Source organism: Chamaea fasciata, unplaced genomic scaffold (genome assembly GCF_029207755.1).
Source record: "Chamaea fasciata isolate MVZ Bird 193981 ecotype frontalis unplaced genomic scaffold, bChaFas1.0.hap1 SCAF_6, whole genome shotgun sequence".
Taxonomy (NCBI): domain Eukaryota; kingdom Metazoa; phylum Chordata; class Aves; order Passeriformes; family Sylviidae; genus Chamaea; species Chamaea fasciata.
The window spans coordinates 53527803-53545766 of NW_027094091.1; the positions used below are offsets into that span (position 1 = coordinate 53527803).

Genomic DNA, 17964 nt, shown 5'->3' on the forward strand with positions numbered 1-17964 from the left:
CGGCTGCCGCGGGCGGGCGGCGCCGTGCCGCCATGCCGCCCTCCGCGATGCCGCTGCTGCTCCTGCCGCTGCTGCTGGCGGCGCTGGCGACGCCCGCCCCGGGCACGGCGGCGGTGGCGGCGGCGGGGGGCTGCGGGCCCTGCGATCCGGCGCGGTGCCCGGCGCTGCCGGCGCGGGGCTGCCCGCTGGGCCGGGTGCGGGACGCCTGCGGCTGCTGCTGGCAGTGCGGGCGCGGCGAGGGCGAGGCGTGCGGCGGCGGCGGAGCTGCGGGGGGACGCTGCGCCCCCGGCCTCGAGTGCGTGAAGAGCCGCCAGCGCCGCAAGGCGAAGGGCGGCCCGGTTCCCGCCGCCGCCGGCCCGCCCGGCGTGTGCCTCTGCAAGAGCCGCTACCCGGTGTGCGGCAGCGACGGGCTCACCTACGGCAGCGGCTGCCAGCTCCGCGCCGCCAGCCTGCGCGCACAGAGCCGCGGCGAGCCCGCCATCAGCCAGCGCAGCAAGGGAGCCTGCGAGCAAGGTGCGGGGCAGGGAGCGGGGCGGGCGGGGTGCGGGACGGGGGACGTTCGCTCTGCTGCCCGGCTTCGCGGGGGAAACGCCGCGCCTCCGAGTGCTCCTCCTGACGTTTTATCCCATCGGGGTGCTTCTTTGTAAAATGGACGTGATTTCAGACCCACCTTAAATGGACTGGAGAGTCCCAGTCGGATGGCACCGCCTGAATTTGGAGTAACACTTCGGACCAGCCCCAGAAATGCAGAGGAACTTGGGCACTCATTGTTGGCTTCCAGCGGTGCTGGAACTACACGCCCTCACTTTCCATACTTTGCCCGAAGCTTGCAAATGGGGCTGCTGTGAGATGGAACAAAAGTTGTGAGCTATCCAAGGGAGTGTTCTGCCCAGGATGGTTGCAAGCAGAGAGGAAAGGAAATGATTAAATGGATGTGAAAGCTACAGAAATTCAGAGCCAACATTCACTGGGTTGCTTTGGTTCAAAATGAAAACAATCAGTGACTTTCCTGTGAGCTGCACATAGCGGTTTGCACTTGCAGCATTTTCGACCAGGAGCTTGATTCATCCCAAGCTTTTTCTTAGGGATAGTGCTCAAGGAAGAAATTGTTCTGCTGCAGAGCCTCTACTAGAAATGCTGGCCTCTAAGAGTGGTTTTTGCTGGGTGGGAGGGAGGGGTAAGACATAGCATGCAAACCATATACCAAACATCTCAAGGACAAGATTGCAGCGCCAGTGCTGTTCTGGTGGAGGAGTGTTCTCATAAACACAGTATGTGCAGGTCACAACCTCCACCTCCTCCTTCTCTTTGCTTCTCATAACTGAGGCCAAGTATGTTTGCAAAAAAAAAGTTTCTGAAACTCCCAAGGCAGGCATGGAAGACTGGGTGAGAACCCGGTTATGCACTTTGATGTTGCCCGTTAAATGCCCTGTGTGGCTTTTCACAAACCTTGTCCAAAACATTAGGCTTACATATTAGCCAGAAACAGTGTGGTACAGTATTAACTCTTGGAGAGAAGGAATTTCAGCCTTCAGGGTAATGTGGAAAGAGATCAGAATTGCCTCAGTCCGTGCTTCTGTCTAGTATTTGGGAGGAGCCTTTCCTGCCCAGTGGCCTCAGGAGTCCTAAAATGCATGCTGCTTCTTGGCTCTGCCAGCCCAGACAAGGGAGCAGATGGGTTTGAAAGATGTCATACTTCAGGTGCGTACTTGAAGGACACAGAAGGCTGTGTTCTCACTTGTCTTGCCCAAAGTAATAGGGGAATTCATTGCAAAATAGGTACTGATACTTGTAAGTATCAATACTGTCCCGACCCTTGGCTGCACTTTGTGGTGTCTGTCCCAGACCGGATGCTGATTTGACCTGGTGGGGCTTTGATCCGGACTATGGAGACAGAGTTTGATGAGGTCAATGTAAACATGAGCCACTGGCAGGGGATGTGGAAGGCCACTGACCTTTTCTGTCCTCTGATCCTCACAGCAGCGGCTTTGCTGAAGAAGGGTCTCAGAGTGGGACAGCCATTCTGTGCACAAACTGCATCCCTTCCTTGGAGAAGGTCTCTTCAGGTGTGCAGATCTGTAGCAAGACACCTCTGCAGACTGTTACCTGTTTAAGAATTTCACTGGAGCATGTGGTGCAGAGCATCTGGCAAAATGTTCTGTCCTCTGTCATTTACGGAACTCGTTCTTCTTTTGGCTCCTGCTGCTGGGAGAGCTCTGACTCAGCATCTCAGGGAAAGGAGCAGGATGGACATGGGCTGCTCAGCAGTGGTGTCACAACTGACCCTTGAGAGATTTCCCTCAGCTGCATGAACCATGGTGAATGTGAATTGTGCCATGGGCCTTCTGGTGATATGTACTGCTCTGTAGCTTGCAGCAGATGCAGGGACTCATCCCACAGCCACGCTAGACGTCTGGAAGTATATCTGCATCCCTCAGGGCCTCCAGGCACTTAGGAGCATTGGGTGGGAAGCGTGGGGAGTTGTAATCTTCACATGGATTTTGAAACACTGACAGGAGAGAACATGCATCCCATCAGCCTGACAGAATAGAGCCTTTTCCAGTATCTTTCCAGATAGGAGACGGCACTTTTCTACATTTCTAGAAGGACCTAAATGCTCTGGTAGTCAAATAGTAGAAGTTCTGGTTTTTGCCATTTCGCACCACAAACATATGCAATCTCCTTAAGGCACTATCTAGGGTGGGGTCCAGCACAGGGAGACCACAAACAGGCAGGATCAGTCATTTTTGTGTCAGTTTTTGCACTGAAAGAAGTCCTTGGGTGACAGGGCACTTGGGCTTCCTGCTTGTGGTAGATGGCCTTTGAGGTGTCTGCATGCCCTCGCACATCCTTTCAGTCCAAGAGAGAGCAGCCTTTCAAAATAGTATCTTAGAAGAGATCCAGAAACACATGCTTCCAGCAGAAGGTCCTAACTGTGATTGCTCTTGGGATTTTTAAAGTTTTTTTTTTTTTCAAGTGGAGCTGGAGAGGGAAGACTTGATTTGTACATCCTGTTGGATCATTCTTTGGTATTAAATAGCAAAAGGAAGGAGCACGTTCTCAGCCCTGCAGAATTCACCTTGACCTTGTCCTTGGTTGTTTCCCAGACCTCTCAGGTGTGATGTCTGTGTTTTGCAGAAAAATCATGAAGCCATGCAGAAAAATGTATTTCTGTAGCAGCCAAAACTTCTGATGGAGGGTAAAGGAGGACACAGTTGAGAAGAGTTTGAAAGGATGGAAAGAACCCTTGCTCTACCTGCACTTGGCAGATGGAAGGATCCAGCTGGTCCTTTCTGGAGTGGGTTTTATGTGGGCAAGACTGTTGGGGATGTCTGGGAAAAGGCATCCTCCATGACTGCCAAGTCCTTGAATTTGCCTGGCTGCTCTTGGTGCTGCTTGGAGCCAGCAGAAAAAGCTCTCTCTTTTTGCTCTGGGGGAGAAGGCAGTGATGCCATGGTGCACCCTGCTGGCTTGGCTCCTGCTTTGTCCTCACACTTGCATTCAGAGCTGGCTCTGGGTTTGCCCTACTCCCTGACAGAGCAGCACTACCCCCATCCCATCTCTATCTGTGTGTCCCAGCAGCCTCTTTGTAGCTAATGGCAGTGCTGAGGATGCAGGAGGCGGATGCTGTGAAGTTTTCCATCTGCTTTCCAACACTGCCTTTAAATGGATTGTCTGTTTGCTCTCTGCCTATGAAACTTCAGCTCAGGTCTGCTGCCGGGTGTTGCAGGCAGGGCAGGTCCAGACACAAAGCAGAATCCTGCTGATGGGGCAGGTACAGGCAGTCTGGGGTGCCTCCTCTGGCGGCCCCCTTTGCAGGAGGGGAGGCTGCACTGACAGCTGGGGAGCTGCGCTCTGTCACTGCTGTCACGCAGCTGTGCACAGATGTTCAGAAGTGCCTCTTGAGGAGTTGGTGGCTTCAGGAATGTAGGCTGAAATTCAATTTGCAGGGCACACACTGAGGCTGTTTGCAGCCAGCTAGGACCTGGGGCAGGAGGACTGTGGTACCCACTGCCATGCAAAGCCAGCTGGCATAAAGAATTAGGGTTGCATGGCTCAGCTCAAGCCAGGCAGAAAAACAACCTCAAAGCACCAACTTCCATTAAAAAAAAAGCTATCAGGATTCCTGATGATGATCTCTGAGCTGAAAAATACCAGGCACCAACTTGTTGCCTAACCAATGCAGGAAGGGACAAATACCCGAGTCTTTCTTATCATTAGCTACCAGCAAATACCTGCTATGAGAGACGTGTTGTAACTGCTGGAAATACTGCCAAAGTTGCCTCATTATATGGTTTGAAGTTCCTAATGCTTGTTCCAACAGGGTTGGGGTCTCCAGGTTGTTTTCCTGTTGTCAGTCAAGGCTTTCTCTTTGTTATGCTCCCTTCTGTCTTGTTGGAAGCCAAACTCTTGTTCTTGCTCAAATGCAGTGTACCACAAAGCAGCTCTCAGCAGACTTCAGAGGACAGTGTTTCACTCTCAGGGGAACTGGTGCTGCTTTGTACCTACCTACAAAGACCTCCCGGGGGTAGAAACTCAGGGCCTCTCTGTGTGAAGGGTAAATTTGCTGGCTTGCCAAGCAGTCTGCTTTATTTCTGTTCATCTGAATGGGGTTTAAAAATCTGTGGCTCCATGAAAGTATTTTCCCAGCACTGGGAAGATTCAGGGCTTTACCTTATGATGATGAGGGCTTACAGGATCCCTCCCACAGGCTATAGATGAACAGCAGAACTGGGAGAGATTGTTTTACAACTGACTGTAACCAGCATTAAACTAGTCTAAATCTCATCAGCAAGGGGATCCCAGTCACTGAAGCTGTGCTGTCCCCTCAGAGAGGTATCATTTTGGCTTCCTAGAAGCCCAGACAGCATCCCTTATGGCAGGGGTTTTTTTTTGCTAAGGTGCCACACACCAGCTCTGGGGCTCAGAAGAAGGTGGCTCTGAGGTTTCTTGGCTGTCCATAGGGTTTATAAAACAAGCTGATGGATGTAGGATTGTGACTGCCAGGCTCTTGTGGAGACTGGCAGCCCCAGGGGCAAATATATCGCCCCCCCCCAAATTCCTGCCAATTTACTCCATCAGTGGTTTTGCTTTGCTGGTGCTTCACTGTTCCATAAAGGTTAATCTGTGCTGGAAATGAATTGCCAGGTTCCCACAGGTCAACTTCAAAACAAGAAACATGAATCACATCTGTTGGCTCATTCCATCCAAATTCAGCTGTTGAGGCTTTGCCAGAAATGTCTTACTTTTGAGGGTGGTTTGTTTTATTTTTTTAATCCACTACCAGAGTAGAACAAAAACAGGAATTTGGGAAAAAAAAAAACTTGTGGGAAATGGCAGACTACTGTTATCACTGAGATTAGCTCATCTTCTCCTTATACAGCTGCCTTAAGTAAAAAGGTTCCCATCTCTAGACACCACAAAATATAGTTCCCAACCAGGCACATTTTGGAAGAAATGTTCTAGGTTTGCTAATAAGAGGCTCAGATTACTTTAGTTTTTTTCCTCCCATTCTTCCCTTTTCTGGATTTTAAGGGACTTAGAATCAAATAGATGCATTTCATGAGTGGTTTTGCTAAGCCATCTGTAGTTGAAAATAAACCAAGCTCCTTGATTCTCTTCATCAGGTGGAAGTGAGAGTCTTGCAGCTGTGGCCTGCTACCTGCTGTCTTCCACTGTAAAGGAAAGCATTGCTTTTGTAGGTGGATCTTTCCAGCATTTTTGTGCTGCATCCTGAGAGTCCATGGCTGAGCACTCTGGGGTGGATCCCGTCAGGGCCCACAGACTTGTGAGTGTCTAATTGGTACAGCAGGTCACTAATTGTTGCAGCAGCCCTCTTGTTAGAGGGTAGAAATGAGCCAAGACACACAACCCTCTTGTGTATCAGAGCATAAAAAGGGTCCTGGTTTATTCCTCTTTACAGCTCAGCCATCCCAGCTCCAATTGTTCACTGACTCTAGCTGCAGCAAGCTCCTACTATAGGTTTCCCTTGCAACCTCTGACTACTGGTTATTTCCTGCTAAACTGTGTCTGCATGTATTAGTTTGCAGACTCTGAACACAGGCTTTTACCCAGCTAGATATGACTGCAGGTTCCAACACCAGACTCTAACTGTACACCCAGACTGACCTCACAGCAGTGATTCTCTTTCCCCAGAATCCTTCTTCTTCTTCATGATCCTTTTGTTTCCTCTTCCTTAAGGTTCCTCCACCTTCATGATTCCCCCTCACCAGCAAACCCACTCCCTTTTATCACACTTACCTTTATTGGAAATAGCTGTGACTCGTCAGGGTTGAGGTCACCTGTATTCCCTACTACAACTAAGCATTTCCTCATGGATTATGGAGTTTCACTTATGTCCCCATCATCAACTTCCACCTCTGGGAGATGGGTATCCTGAGGACAACTGGCCCTGACATTTAAGACAAAGAAGGCATTAAGTGCCTCTGGCCTTTTCTCATCTCCTGTCACTGCACTACCCTCTGCTTTTAACCAATGATGGAGACACTCCTTGACCCTCCTTTTGCTGCCAATGTATTTATGGAAACTTTTTTGTCTTTAACTGTAGCAGCCAAATCAAATTCTAATTGGGCTTTGGCCCTTCTAATTTTCTCCCTACATGACCTCACAGCATCCTTAGAGTCATCCCACGTTACTTGACCCTTCTTCCAGAGATGATAGATTCTCCTTTTTTTCCCTAAATTCCAGCCTAAGTTCTCTTTTTAATGAGGCTGGTCTTTTCCCCTGGTCTTTCTACACTTGGGGACAGTCTGCTTTTGAATATTTAACAATTCCTTTTTAAAAACACATCCAGCCTTCCTGGACTCTGTTATGTTTCATGGCTGACTCCTGAACACTGCTGTTCATTGCTCTCAACGTTCAAAAATACTGGTGATTTAAAATTCATGTGTAACTTTGGGGACTTCCACTGTTGTAGCACAGGCCATAAATTCCTCCTTAAAAGGCATTCCACTATTTGAAAAGGTTTTGGTTCATTGGAGCTTGAGTTTTTATGGTTACTGTGCTAAAAGCTGCTATGGAAGCTGTTTAATATATTACTTGTCAGAGTCCTAGAGAGCAACAGTATGTCAGGGACTATGCAAAACCTTCACGGCTCAGGAGGATCCTGTATTTCACCTGTGTATTCATTCTCAACCGTCACAGCATACCCAAATTCACTAGGAAGGAATGATTACTGATCAGCAAATTCCACCCTATGTTTGTTTTTTCTGTTGCTGGAAAGGCATGCTGTGTTTAAAAAAAAAGTGTTTAATCCTTTGTTGGGCTGAGGTTGACTGAGGTTAGAACTAAATAGGAGATTACTGCGTAACAAGTCTAATCAGGTCAGATTTTTGAAAGCCCTGCTTGCTTTTCCATGCATAAATGCTGCCATGCTTTTTTTTCTGTCTCCCACTGTAAGCTTTTCACATTCTTTCCAGGCTTTAGCTCATGGAAGTAGATGTTCTTTAAGGTCCCTTTCAACCCACACCATTCTATGATTCCATGATATGAAGGTCCTGAAGGTCTCTGAAGGCAGCGTTCCCAAACCATGGTCAAACAGCAGGGCTGGGATTTCCAGTGGCAGTGGTGTGCACCATGCTGACCCCAGTGGTGTGGAAAGCAGGAGTTGCTCCATGGCAGAATGATGGTGGCCCAGGGCCCTTCCTCACGCTGACTCAGTCTCCAGTCTTCTGGGCTTGGGGCAAAGCTGTGTTCGTGTTTGCAGCCTTTTCAGGGCCTGCTGAAGTCTGAGGGGGAGCGTCCAGACAGACACAGCATCCAGCACTCCCTTCCTTCTGTAACTCCTTAGTCTCTTCAACGGCATATTACAGGAGGACAAGAAATGCCTTCAGAAGAAGGTAACAGAGGAGGCTTGTAAATATGCCAGAAAGCAGCAGGCAGCTTTGGGAGTGGGGAAGGCCAGGAGCTGCTTGCATTTCCCATCTGCTGCCGCCTCTCTCAGGGCATTGACCTGGGAGGGAGAAGCTGAGGCCACGCCAGCTAAAATGACTGGATGTTGCTTATGGAAGGTTTGCCTTTTTCCATATAAAGTAATTTTGAAGGGAAAGTACTTTACCAGCAACTTAGGAGACTGGAGAGGGTTTATTTTCAGACTTGCAATACCTTGTGAGAGTGAACAATGTTCATCTTTTGCTTGAGTTTGTCCTCTTGGGGAGTGTTCCCAGCCTGTGTGCAGCCTGGGGCTGTGGCAGGGCAGTGCAGTGTGCAGGAGGGGTGGCTGGGAGCCAAGCTGGCACCCACCTGAGCTTCAGCATGTGGTACATGGCTTCGTGTGTTCATGGTCTGGGCTTCCACACACTCCCAAGCACCAGGACATAGCCAACAGTTCTTAATGTCGAGCTGATTTTTGCCTTAAGTCACATACCTTGATGCCCCTTGATTTTAGCAAAAAGGTTACTGCTTTGCTTGCCGTGTGATTTTTATTTGATTCTGTGTGTGAACACCAAAGGGAGATTGGTGAGGACCTGCTAACCCTCAGTTGTGAGTGAGCATCCAGGTATCAGTGAGGGACAAGTGGGTGGGCTGGGACATGCCAGGTCTCTGCCAGGAGAAGGAGTTCCCGGTTTAGGAGGGGTGTCAGGAACAGATGCAAAATAATATCCTCATCGAGGACGTCAGGGGTTCTGCTGTGCACATTGCTGTGGCAGAAAAGCAACAACATAAAACAATGGGAACTCCTTTCCAGCTGCTATTTTTGACATAACACAGGCTGTCAGTTCCCTGCAAGCTGCAGAAAAAGTGTTTTCAGGCTCCGTCCCAGGGTGAATGAGCTCTGGGGCTCTGTAAAAAGCGCCTTCCTGGGCCAGGGAGAGCTGTTTGTTTTACAAACAATGGGCAGAGCACGGAGGAAATGCTTGAAGTGCCTGTGGAGAGCAGCTGATATCCATCAACAGCCTGGGCTGTCATCTTGGTCAAGGAGCTCTTGTGCAGTCAGGGAGCATCTGTCCATCCACAGTGTCCCTGGCAGGACAGCGGGGACCACTCAGCCACCTTGATGGTGGTGACCATTTTTATGGGCAGGTGCAGCCCTCAGGTCTTCAGCCTGAAGGAAGCTGAGGGAGAAACCATCCCCCTGTGGGCAGTGCTGCCAGTAGAGCAGCAAGGCCTCTAAGGTGCTGGCTGTAAGATGATGGTGGTGCTGCTAAGAATCAAGACATCTGCTCTGTACAAGGTGGGATTGTTTCCAGTCCCAACTCTGCTCCCTTCACAAGAACTCCTGAAGCAAGAGGGGCATTTGGAGGAGGGAATGTCCTCACATCTTCTGAAGTGCATGCAAGGCTCCGCCATCCCCCGCCTCTCCTGTTGTGTCAAGTTGCCGTATCATCTGTCCATCTCTGTCCACTTTGGGGGACTGTGGGAGGGAGCATGAGTGGGACCAGCACAGGCAGTAAGCAGAGTGACTGCCATGCACCTGGGTGTCAGCTCACTCTGGTGGTGAGAGTTTAGTCACTGCTGTGGCTGGTTGTCATTTGACGATTTGACTTCAAATCTGATGACTTCTTGGCCTTTCTCATTTATTTTTAGTGGCGGAAGAAGCCCAGCTCTAGAGTTTTGGCTGTATGGATTTAAGTCAAATGCCCAGAGAGAGCACAGTGACTTTTCCCATGACACTTGCTGCATCTCTCAGGCTGTGTATTCCCTCCTGGCCTCAGAGCTGTGTCAGATACAGGCAGAGGCCTGTGGATGCTTCCAGCTCATTTTGCAGCCAAATGTAGAACGTCATGTTCTGCCTGGTTGGATCAGGATGTACATCCCGAGCTCAGGACTAGCTTGTAACAGCCAAGCTCTCACTGTGCTGTGACTGCTGTGCCAAGCCAGACAGGGCATTGCTGCGAAGCTATGCAGGCAATTCCCCTGTCCAAGAAGATAAACAATTTCTCCTCACCCAGGAGGTGGGTAGAAATTCCTTGTCTCTTTTCCCCTGTCAGAGGCTGCTGCTGAAAAATCATGGCGTGACCTGTTCATGGTGGCAGGGTGAATAAACACCTCTGGGCAAGTGGGCGTCTGAACTCTTGGCACAGGGGGAAACTCGGCAGTAACCAAGACTGAAACACCTCAGGCAGTGGATTTAGTGGTGTGCTGAATGCTGCCAGTTCCCAACCAGGGCAGAATTGAGCCAGATCCTGGATGAGGATAACAATGCCTGAATATCCACCTGGCTTTTAATGTAAGAGTCAGGATTTCTCATCTTCTCTGGTGAGAGATGATGATCATTGGGGGACACTTGTGTTTTTCCTGCCTCATGGAAGAACCCCAGTGACAGGATGGTGTCATACAGGGGCAGATATAATAGCCCTGTCAGCTGGGGACAAGTCCCAGGCTCTGCTTTAGGAAAGCCAATTTGCATGTGGAGGGCTGTACAACAGAGTAAGGGCAGCAACAGTAGGCTTTGCTGGGTGCATATCAGCTGGAGGTCCCACACTGAGCATGGGTCCAGCCCAGCCGCCTGGGGACATTATGTCCCATCAGAGCTTCCAAGCACCTTATTATCCCTATTGTTTAAGGGACAACAGAAAAAGAACAGCTGGGCTGTGCAGGAAATGCTGCACTGGGTAAGGGGAGCAGAGTGCATGACCTGAGGTGGCCCCATCCTGGAGATGGCAATGCCCTGGGCTGGCCACTCTGGGGTACTCAGGGGAAAAACTTTCAGCAGGGTGTTGAAATGCTGCTTAAATCCTCTTCTCAGCTGAGAGACTCATCTCTGTGCAGATGAGGAGCACCTGGGATGTGGTGTCTGCCAGGAAACCAGTCCATGCTGACAATTAGGTGTGGTTTCAACCATCACCCAGGGCTACACATAAAACTTTTCTGCTTCTCCACAGCTGCCTCCTGTTAAAAATAAGAACTGGGATAGTTCTGTAACAGAGAATGTTGAGTGCAGCCACCCCTGGTCTCTTAGCAGCTTCCCACCAGGAGGCTGTGTACAGTCATTCCTGGAAAGAGAAGTCTCGAAAGAGAAGAGCAAACACTTCTCTGGGTTTGCACCAGCTGCGCAGGAGCAGGGAACCACCTCAGCATCTCTTGGACTAAAACAGAAGCATGGCTGATACCCTTTGGCTGGTGATACCAGTGTGGATCTGCCCCCAGATCATGAGGAGGAAGAAGACACCAGCTTTCTGCTGGAAGATGGTGCAGTGGGATGCACTTGAAACCTGCACCCCACTGTCTGCAACAGGGCTGCAGGGTAGAATGCAGGGCTGAAATCAGTGCATATTCAGGACCCATAAGAAGCATCAGGCCCCATTTCTGCCCCTCTTTTATGGGGCTGGGAATGAGCTGTGTGTGGTCTGTGAGCCAGTATACCAGGAGCTTCTGTCAGGCTGGCTCTGGAGTATCTGTCTGAGTAGGAAATGCCTTCTCCTGATGGAGTGTAATGGGAGCTTTAGTTTCCTGTTACTGCCTGCATCTTCAGAACAGAAGGGGGAAAGCTGTTTGTGGAGCCCTTAAAGCTATCAATAACTGGAAATAAACACTCTGTGCTCCTTTGGTCTGCACTTCCTACTGTGGGGAATTAATAGCTGTGTTTTACAAAACAGCCTCACTAGAGGGATTGAACAGAAAAGGCCTTTCTTCCCTTCCTGGGATAGGGGTTATGTCTCCAGCATTTCCCAGCCTGAGGGATAAACATCTCCAGCCAGATCTGCAAAACAAGCCTGCTCTGATCTGCTTTAGAAGCCACGCCCTATTTAACCAGGAATTGGAGCTCCCTGGAGAAAAACGGAGCTCTGCATTCACCTACTCCCTTCCCAGATCTCGCCCATGGAGAGCTCTGCCACCACCCAGCCAGCCTTCTTTGGCTGAGCATTGCACACAGGTAAAGCAGAAACAGCATAACATTGAATTCTGCTGGCCCACAGCCATGGGATTGAAATCATGCTGGGAGAAACGATGCTGACAAGTTGGGCAACCTCTTCATGGCATGATAGAGTGAGTAGGATGCACCCTGTCTCCTGGGGGTCCTTTCCTCCATGCCAGCTGACTTGGTGACTGCATGGAAGGCAGAGCCAGCAGTTGGAACAGTTCTGCTAAGCCTCTGAGATAACAGAATACAAACTGTATTTTACTTCTAACCTCAACCTCACGAGGAGGAGGACTCATCACCTGAACTGCTCAACACTTGAGTTTTCATCTGGCGCAAGCACCTGTTGGTCTGGATAGCTCAAGGCTGGGTGTGTGTCACTTTGGAGAGAGAAGTGCTGTGATGCAGGATCAGTCCAGTGAACTTTGCTCCTAGCAGGGATCGCCTTCACCTCATCCTCAAAACCATGACTGGCTACCACTTAAAAGGCTTAGCATGGGGGCAGGCTTAGTTGCCTGAGACTTAAAAGCTTTTCACCCTTTTTGCAGGACCCTCCATTGTGACTCCTCCTAAGGACATCTGGAATGTGACAGGAGCACAAATCTACCTGAGCTGTGAAGTCATTGGCATCCCAACCCCTGTCCTCATCTGGAATAAGGTAAGGGCCCTGCTAAGAGCTCTTACAGCACAGAAAACCTGAGGTGGCTCAAAGTGCCTTGTAAGCACAAAGGCCATAGCAGATCCCTCTGTAGAAACACACCTCTTCGATGAGTTCTCTCATCTCAGCAGTTCTGTCCACCCCCAAACATCTGGTTTTGCTTAATTTTTAGACATTATTTAGAAAATAAACTGTTGTTGATCCCGAGCCAAGACAGGACTCATGTTTCTCTTGGTAGTGCCTGGTATTTTGAGCATGTAGGGAATGTCCCTTGACCTGCCTTCACCTTCCACCCTGCTGGCAGCAGTGACTCTGAGGTGGCTAGACATCGCCCACGTCAGGAACAGGAACCACATGGGGCAGTCATTTAGCTCCAGTAGCCAGCAGCATGTTGATTTTGGCAGCACTGGTAACATCTGGCTTAGGATGGGGGCCAGTGTTGAATGGAGAGGATCCTGGCTGTAGGGCTGAGCCACTGCATGGCTCCTGCAGCTTCCTCAAGTGCCACAGGTTTGTGCACACTTGTGAAGGGTCTTAAAATTAAGCTGAAACATTACTACTTAAGGATACTACGGAGAAAAAAACTGGATTGGCCCAAAATTTGCTGTAAGACAGCAAGGGCAGGGGTTCAAGAGCAGACTGTCAGGTGAGCATACAGTGTGGGCTTGTTGACTCAAGGCAGCATGTTCTGTTTGTTTATGAATAGATGCTGAGTTTACACTGATTGCCAATGCTGTTCTGCTTTTCATGCCTCTTCCTCTTGGCTGAGAGACTGCTTGACCTGGTGGTAACAAGGGCTGAGCACCACTTATCCTGGGCTCAGATACTGGGGAAGGACTGCAGTGCTGCTTTCCTGTTGATGCAGTGCCTACCAGAGGGACTGCCTGGTTTGCTGCAGCAGAAACAGGCAGGGCTGAACACACCCTTGGGAACACACACACAAGTTCTGTGAGGCCAGATCAGCACAGGGCATGTTGGCACACCCCACTGCCCAGCACCATCTGTACCAGAAAACTGGGCCACTGTTGCTGCTGAGGTGAGGGGAACAGCCTCAGGGCTGAGGCAGTGGGGTGGTGTGGCTGCACTACACGGAGGATAAGGTGAAACTGACGCTAGAGATACACCGCTGCTGCACAAAACACATCCATGTATATCTAATGTTGATCTGTGTGCAGGTATGGTTCAGCATGCAGTGCCAGCATAAGCAAGCCCCAAAGTTCTTACCCATTCCTGCCCCTCTGTTTAGATAATTCGAGGACAGTATGGTGTCCAGAGGATGGAGCTTCTGCCTGGGGACCGAGAGAACTTGGCTATCCAGACCCGTGGGGGCCCTGAGAAACACGAAGTGACTGGCTGGGTGCTGGTACGTATTCTGTGTGCACAGGGCTGCGTAGACAGCAGAATGCAGTTGGCAAACTGCTCACGAACAAAGAACAGCACAGGAGACAAATGGCAACAGACAGGGAATTTAGAGGAAAATAACCTGAGTTAGAGATGAAGGATAAGGGTGGCTGCTGGCTCCAGTCTTACCTGGTGCATGCACCCTTCCTCTGACTAGCCTGTAGGAGAAGTGTGCATACTTGCAAAATCAGAGGGGCAATAGAGGTCAGGACAGAGTTTGACAGAAAGAAGATCTGTAAGATACCTGAAAACAGAATCACCTCTATCAGTGCACAAGATGCTCACTGGGGGAGTGGGGTGTGTTTCTTCCCTTAGATATCTCCTCTGAGCAAAGATGATGCTGGGGAATATGAGTGCCATGCATCAAATGCCAAAGGAGAGGCAACAGCTTCTGCAAAAATCCACGTTGTGGAAACTCTGCATGAAATAGCCCTGACCAAAGGTTGGTAAGTGTGGCTGAACACTCAGCAGCTCTCTCCCTTAACAGGTTATTGTTATTGATACAAAAGGACCACCTGTTTAATGCTTTCAAAAAAAATCCCCAAACCCCAACAACCATTCCCCTCCACTAGAAATACCAGTTAACATGCAGGTTTTGCGTTTGACAAAACATTCCAGCTAATCTTAGCTGCTAGAGTTCTCAAGGGATGGTTAAATAACCCTCCACATGCTGGAAAGTACTGGAAATACCAAAGTAAAATTAAAAAACACCTTCTGGGTTTTTTATAGAGCAATTTCCAGTGGGTTTCCAGTCCTACAATTGTATCATCCTTCCAGAGTTATCTGGATGCTTTCGAACCTTCTCCTCTCTCCTGGGAACTGTGTTGGCACAGCAGACATTCCGGTTCCTGCCATGTTCTCTGCATGTTGGGATGTGCAGTCAGAGATCTGCCACAGCATGTCCTCTTTGCTAGGCTGTGTGCAAAGCTGGTGGCAGACCTACCAGCCTCATCCCAGCTGCAGAGGATGGCTCAGTCCCACAGCAACATGATATGCTTAGGAATAAATCTGGAGAGCCAGAACAGTAACTGTAACCCTGCTAGAGGCAGAGGGACAGGGAATAAAGCACCTGGCTAGAGGATACTGTGCTGCCCAAATCCCCTATTGGATGTAATCCTTAGTTTTAATCCCCCCTAGCTTTATCCAAACTATATAGCCTTGACTTTTTGTGTCCTTATGTCTGTGGAGAGCTAAAATACTTCCCTTAGAAGAACATTAGCAGCACCTGGCAGTGAGATGAGAGCTTACAATGAATCCAAATATCATGCATAGGAACTTTGCTAATGGTTTTAAGGTAGTCTCTAATCCCCTTTCAAACATCTTATACCCGAGAACAGAAAATGTTCACTCCCTCTCTCTCAGAGGCTGCAGCACTGTGAGGTTGCAGCACTGTGCACAGTGCCTCAGTTTGTTTCTTATACACACCCAGAACATGCTACAGCTGGCTCTTTTCAGCTGTAGGAAAGCTTTAAGGCATCTGGAGCTAAGTGATAAGCAAATGTAGACAGCCACCTTAAAGGCAATTGATAAAGTTAATGGAACAAGCTGTCAGACATCATAGCTACACTGTGAGAGTCTGTGTGCCATGTCCAGGTGATCTCAGCACAGAAAAACGTGTCTATTATCACCCCCCTGCAGCAGGGAGGGAAGGAAAGAAGGCAGGAAGGAAGGAGGGGTCAGGTCTCACCCTCAGCCAAGAGATCCCAAAACTATTGCCAAAACTGTGATATTCTCCCTTGGAACAGGACAGACTGTAACATGTTTTTGTTTTTTCACAGATGATGGTGCAGAGCTGTGATGTGAGGACTTTCACTTACGCACAGTTTTAAATTAGTATTTTGGAAAGCTGCAAGCTCTGGCTTTTTCTAGCTGACTAATCAGTCCCTCTTAAATCCCTTTTTCTTTGAGTCCCAATTTGCTTGCACACTTCTTTCACAGATACACAAATAGTTTCACAAGTTCGATTACAAATTTTAATTCTATTTACAGGAAATAAACATACTTTTGAACAGCACACAGCAGATGAGTAAAACTGTAATTTTGAATGCACTGTATACAAAATGAAACAAAACCTGAGCACTTGAGTCTTATAATTAAAAAAAAAAAGCCCTTTTAAGGCTAAACACTCATCATACGAGGTGCAATACTCATAGACATCAGTTCTTGGAAGAGGAGTTTGCAAGCGTAGGGCATTCGAACCAAAGATATCTGGAAAGAGATTTTGAAAGTCTTGTGATAAAACACTCAAAAAACATCAACTTCCACCATCCTCTACACAAATAACTTACTGAGATTTTGGCCTGAAAGCAAATCTGGAGTTATGCATGAAAGCATTTCGCAAGAATTGTGCACAGACAGTATCAAAGCAAGAAGGAAGCTGAGACTGTCTGTGGGGGCTACACAACAGCTCTGCAGAACACATTTTTAATGTAAAAATGCAGCCAAGGGCTCTGATCCTAAACAAGAGCCATTTAACACAGAACATGTGCATAGCAGAGCGTGCCTGAGGTGCATAAATGCAGGTAAGGTTTCCAGCACACATGACTCTGTAACCCCAGTGCCATTGTTAAGAGTTGCAGCAGTCAGTCCCTAGCACAAAAACAAGGCTGTTCAAGGCAACTATTTTTATCTCTGCTACCACTCTCCCTTGACATACTTCTGTAACCGAGCATGCACTGCAGAGCTTTTATTAAATTAAAAAAAACCACCAAAGTGCGACACAAAAGCCCTCCCGTGGGGACCTAGCTCTGCAAGCATAAATATCTTCATGGGACAGTCACAAGGGCGATGCCTCTAAATTCCTGTAATTCTGAGTTTTACTTCTAAAAATAAGCTCTTGAGCATTTCGTCTCTGAAAACTCTGCACTGTACAACACTTGAACAGCACTTCCTGCCAAGGGACATGCCAACACTATAAAATTAATAAAGGAAGCATCCAAATTGACTACAACGCTATAAACACTTAAAACAGTTATGAAACTAAAATAGCAATTGTTCTGGTGCTTCTTTAAATATTTACTTCCCCATCCTCCTGCTTCACTCAAGTGGCATTTCCTCCTGCCCACAAGGAGAAACAATGGCTGATGAAAACCACACGTACCTGAGTTTTATTACGGCACCCGCGGCATTCGTAGGTATGAGTCCTCGTGTTTGCAATTGCCATGATTCCACAGAGGTTACACACATGGACCTGGTATGGGTCTGAAGCTTCAAACAATCTCTCTCTCAAGAACTGGGCTGCTCCATGAGCAATCTGGCAATCTCGTTCCATTTCTCCAAAGCGAAGGCCACCATCACTAAAAGGAAGAGAAAAACCCCTCAACTTTTGAGTTCACTGGCAAAATAGTCACTTCTTGATGGTGGAACAAGAATCTGTATTGCAAGGCAGGAGGAAAGCTGTGCATTAATTTTCCTCTAACACCACAGAATAAAACTGTGAAAACAGTTATTGACTGTCGGTGAGCATTTCAACAGCTGGTGTCTGACAGTCACAGACAGCACAACCATACAGCAAAATGAAGCGTACGATTAAGTCATCCTCTGCTTATCTGTGGTGGGTTTAACCCTGGCTGTCTGCCAGATGTCCCGCAAACAGCTCTTTCATCCCCACCATGTCAACAGGACATGGGGAGAAAGTAAGATGGAAAAGCTCATGAGTGGATGTAAAACCAGGGAGATTATCAATTATTATCACAGACAAAACAGACTCAGCATGGGGAAGTACAGCTTATCATCCATTAAAAATGGAGTAGGACTATGAGAAGCAAAGACAAAACTAGAAAGTTCACCTCCCCAACCTTCTTCCCAGGCTTATTTCACTCCTTTCATTCCCAACTGCTTCCTCCCCCTCCTTGTGATGACTGAGAGAATGGGTATTGCAGTTAGTGCATCACAGCTCCTCTTGGCTGCTCCCTTCTCCTCAGAATTTTTTCCTGCTCCAGTATGTGGCAATCCTTCAAAAACTGTTCCAGCATGGGCCCTTCCCATGGAATACAATCCTTCAGAAACAGATTGCAGCAGCAGGAGTCTCCCACAGGTCATATCTCCTACCAGGAGCCTGCTTCAGTGTGGGCTTTCCACAGGC

General features: G+C 48.6%; 2 protein-coding genes and 1 long non-coding RNA gene across 4 annotated transcripts in view; 1 reads left to right on the forward strand and 2 right to left on the reverse strand.

Moving 5' to 3' along the window:
• On the forward strand, positions 1-15894 carry IGFBP7 (insulin like growth factor binding protein 7). 2 transcript variants are annotated; one of them, XM_066186404.1, is made up of 5 exons: positions 1-513; positions 12370-12479; positions 13726-13842; positions 14196-14326; positions 15659-15894. In XM_066186404.1, coding segments are annotated over exons 1-5 (840 nt in total). In that variant the 5' UTR covers positions 1-32; the 3' UTR covers positions 15660-15894. The 2 variants fall into 2 exon arrangements, with proteins under 2 accessions (XP_066042501.1, XP_066042500.1); XM_066186403.1 differs by having other exon boundaries at positions 14196-14322.
• On the reverse strand, positions 3316-6244 carry LOC136291383 (uncharacterized). Its single transcript, XR_010721507.1, has 2 exons — positions 6130-6244; positions 3316-5675 (listed from the first exon to the last, which is right to left on the reverse strand). It is a non-coding gene; the product is annotated as an uncharacterized lncRNA (long non-coding RNA).
• The window catches only part of POLR2B (RNA polymerase II subunit B), a 16659-nt gene continuing 14525 nt past the window's right edge, over positions 15831-17964 (reverse strand). Inside the window, exons 24-25 of the mRNA XM_066186400.1 lie at positions 16981-17176; positions 15831-16088 (exon numbers count right to left, since the gene is read on the reverse strand). Coding sequence (XP_066042497.1) covers positions 15999-16088; positions 16981-17176 — 286 coding nt within the window. The 3' untranslated portion in view covers positions 15831-15998. The remainder of the gene's footprint in view (positions 16089-16980; positions 17177-17964) is intronic.

Bases quoted from the DNA above. Each gene is read 5' to 3' on its own strand.
- IGFBP7 (XM_066186403.1), top strand. From the start codon at position 33: ATGCCGCCCTCCGCGATGCCGCTGCTGCTCCTGCCGCTGCTGCTGGCG. The intron at 514-12,369 runs GTGCGGGGCAGG...CCCTTTTTGCAG, and splicing joins CAAGGGAGCCTGCGAGCAAG to GACCCTCCATTGTGACTCCT. The intron at 14,323-15,658 runs GTTGGTAAGTGT...GTTTTTTCACAG, and splicing joins TGAAATAGCCCTGACCAAAG to ATGATGGTGCAGAGCTGTGA.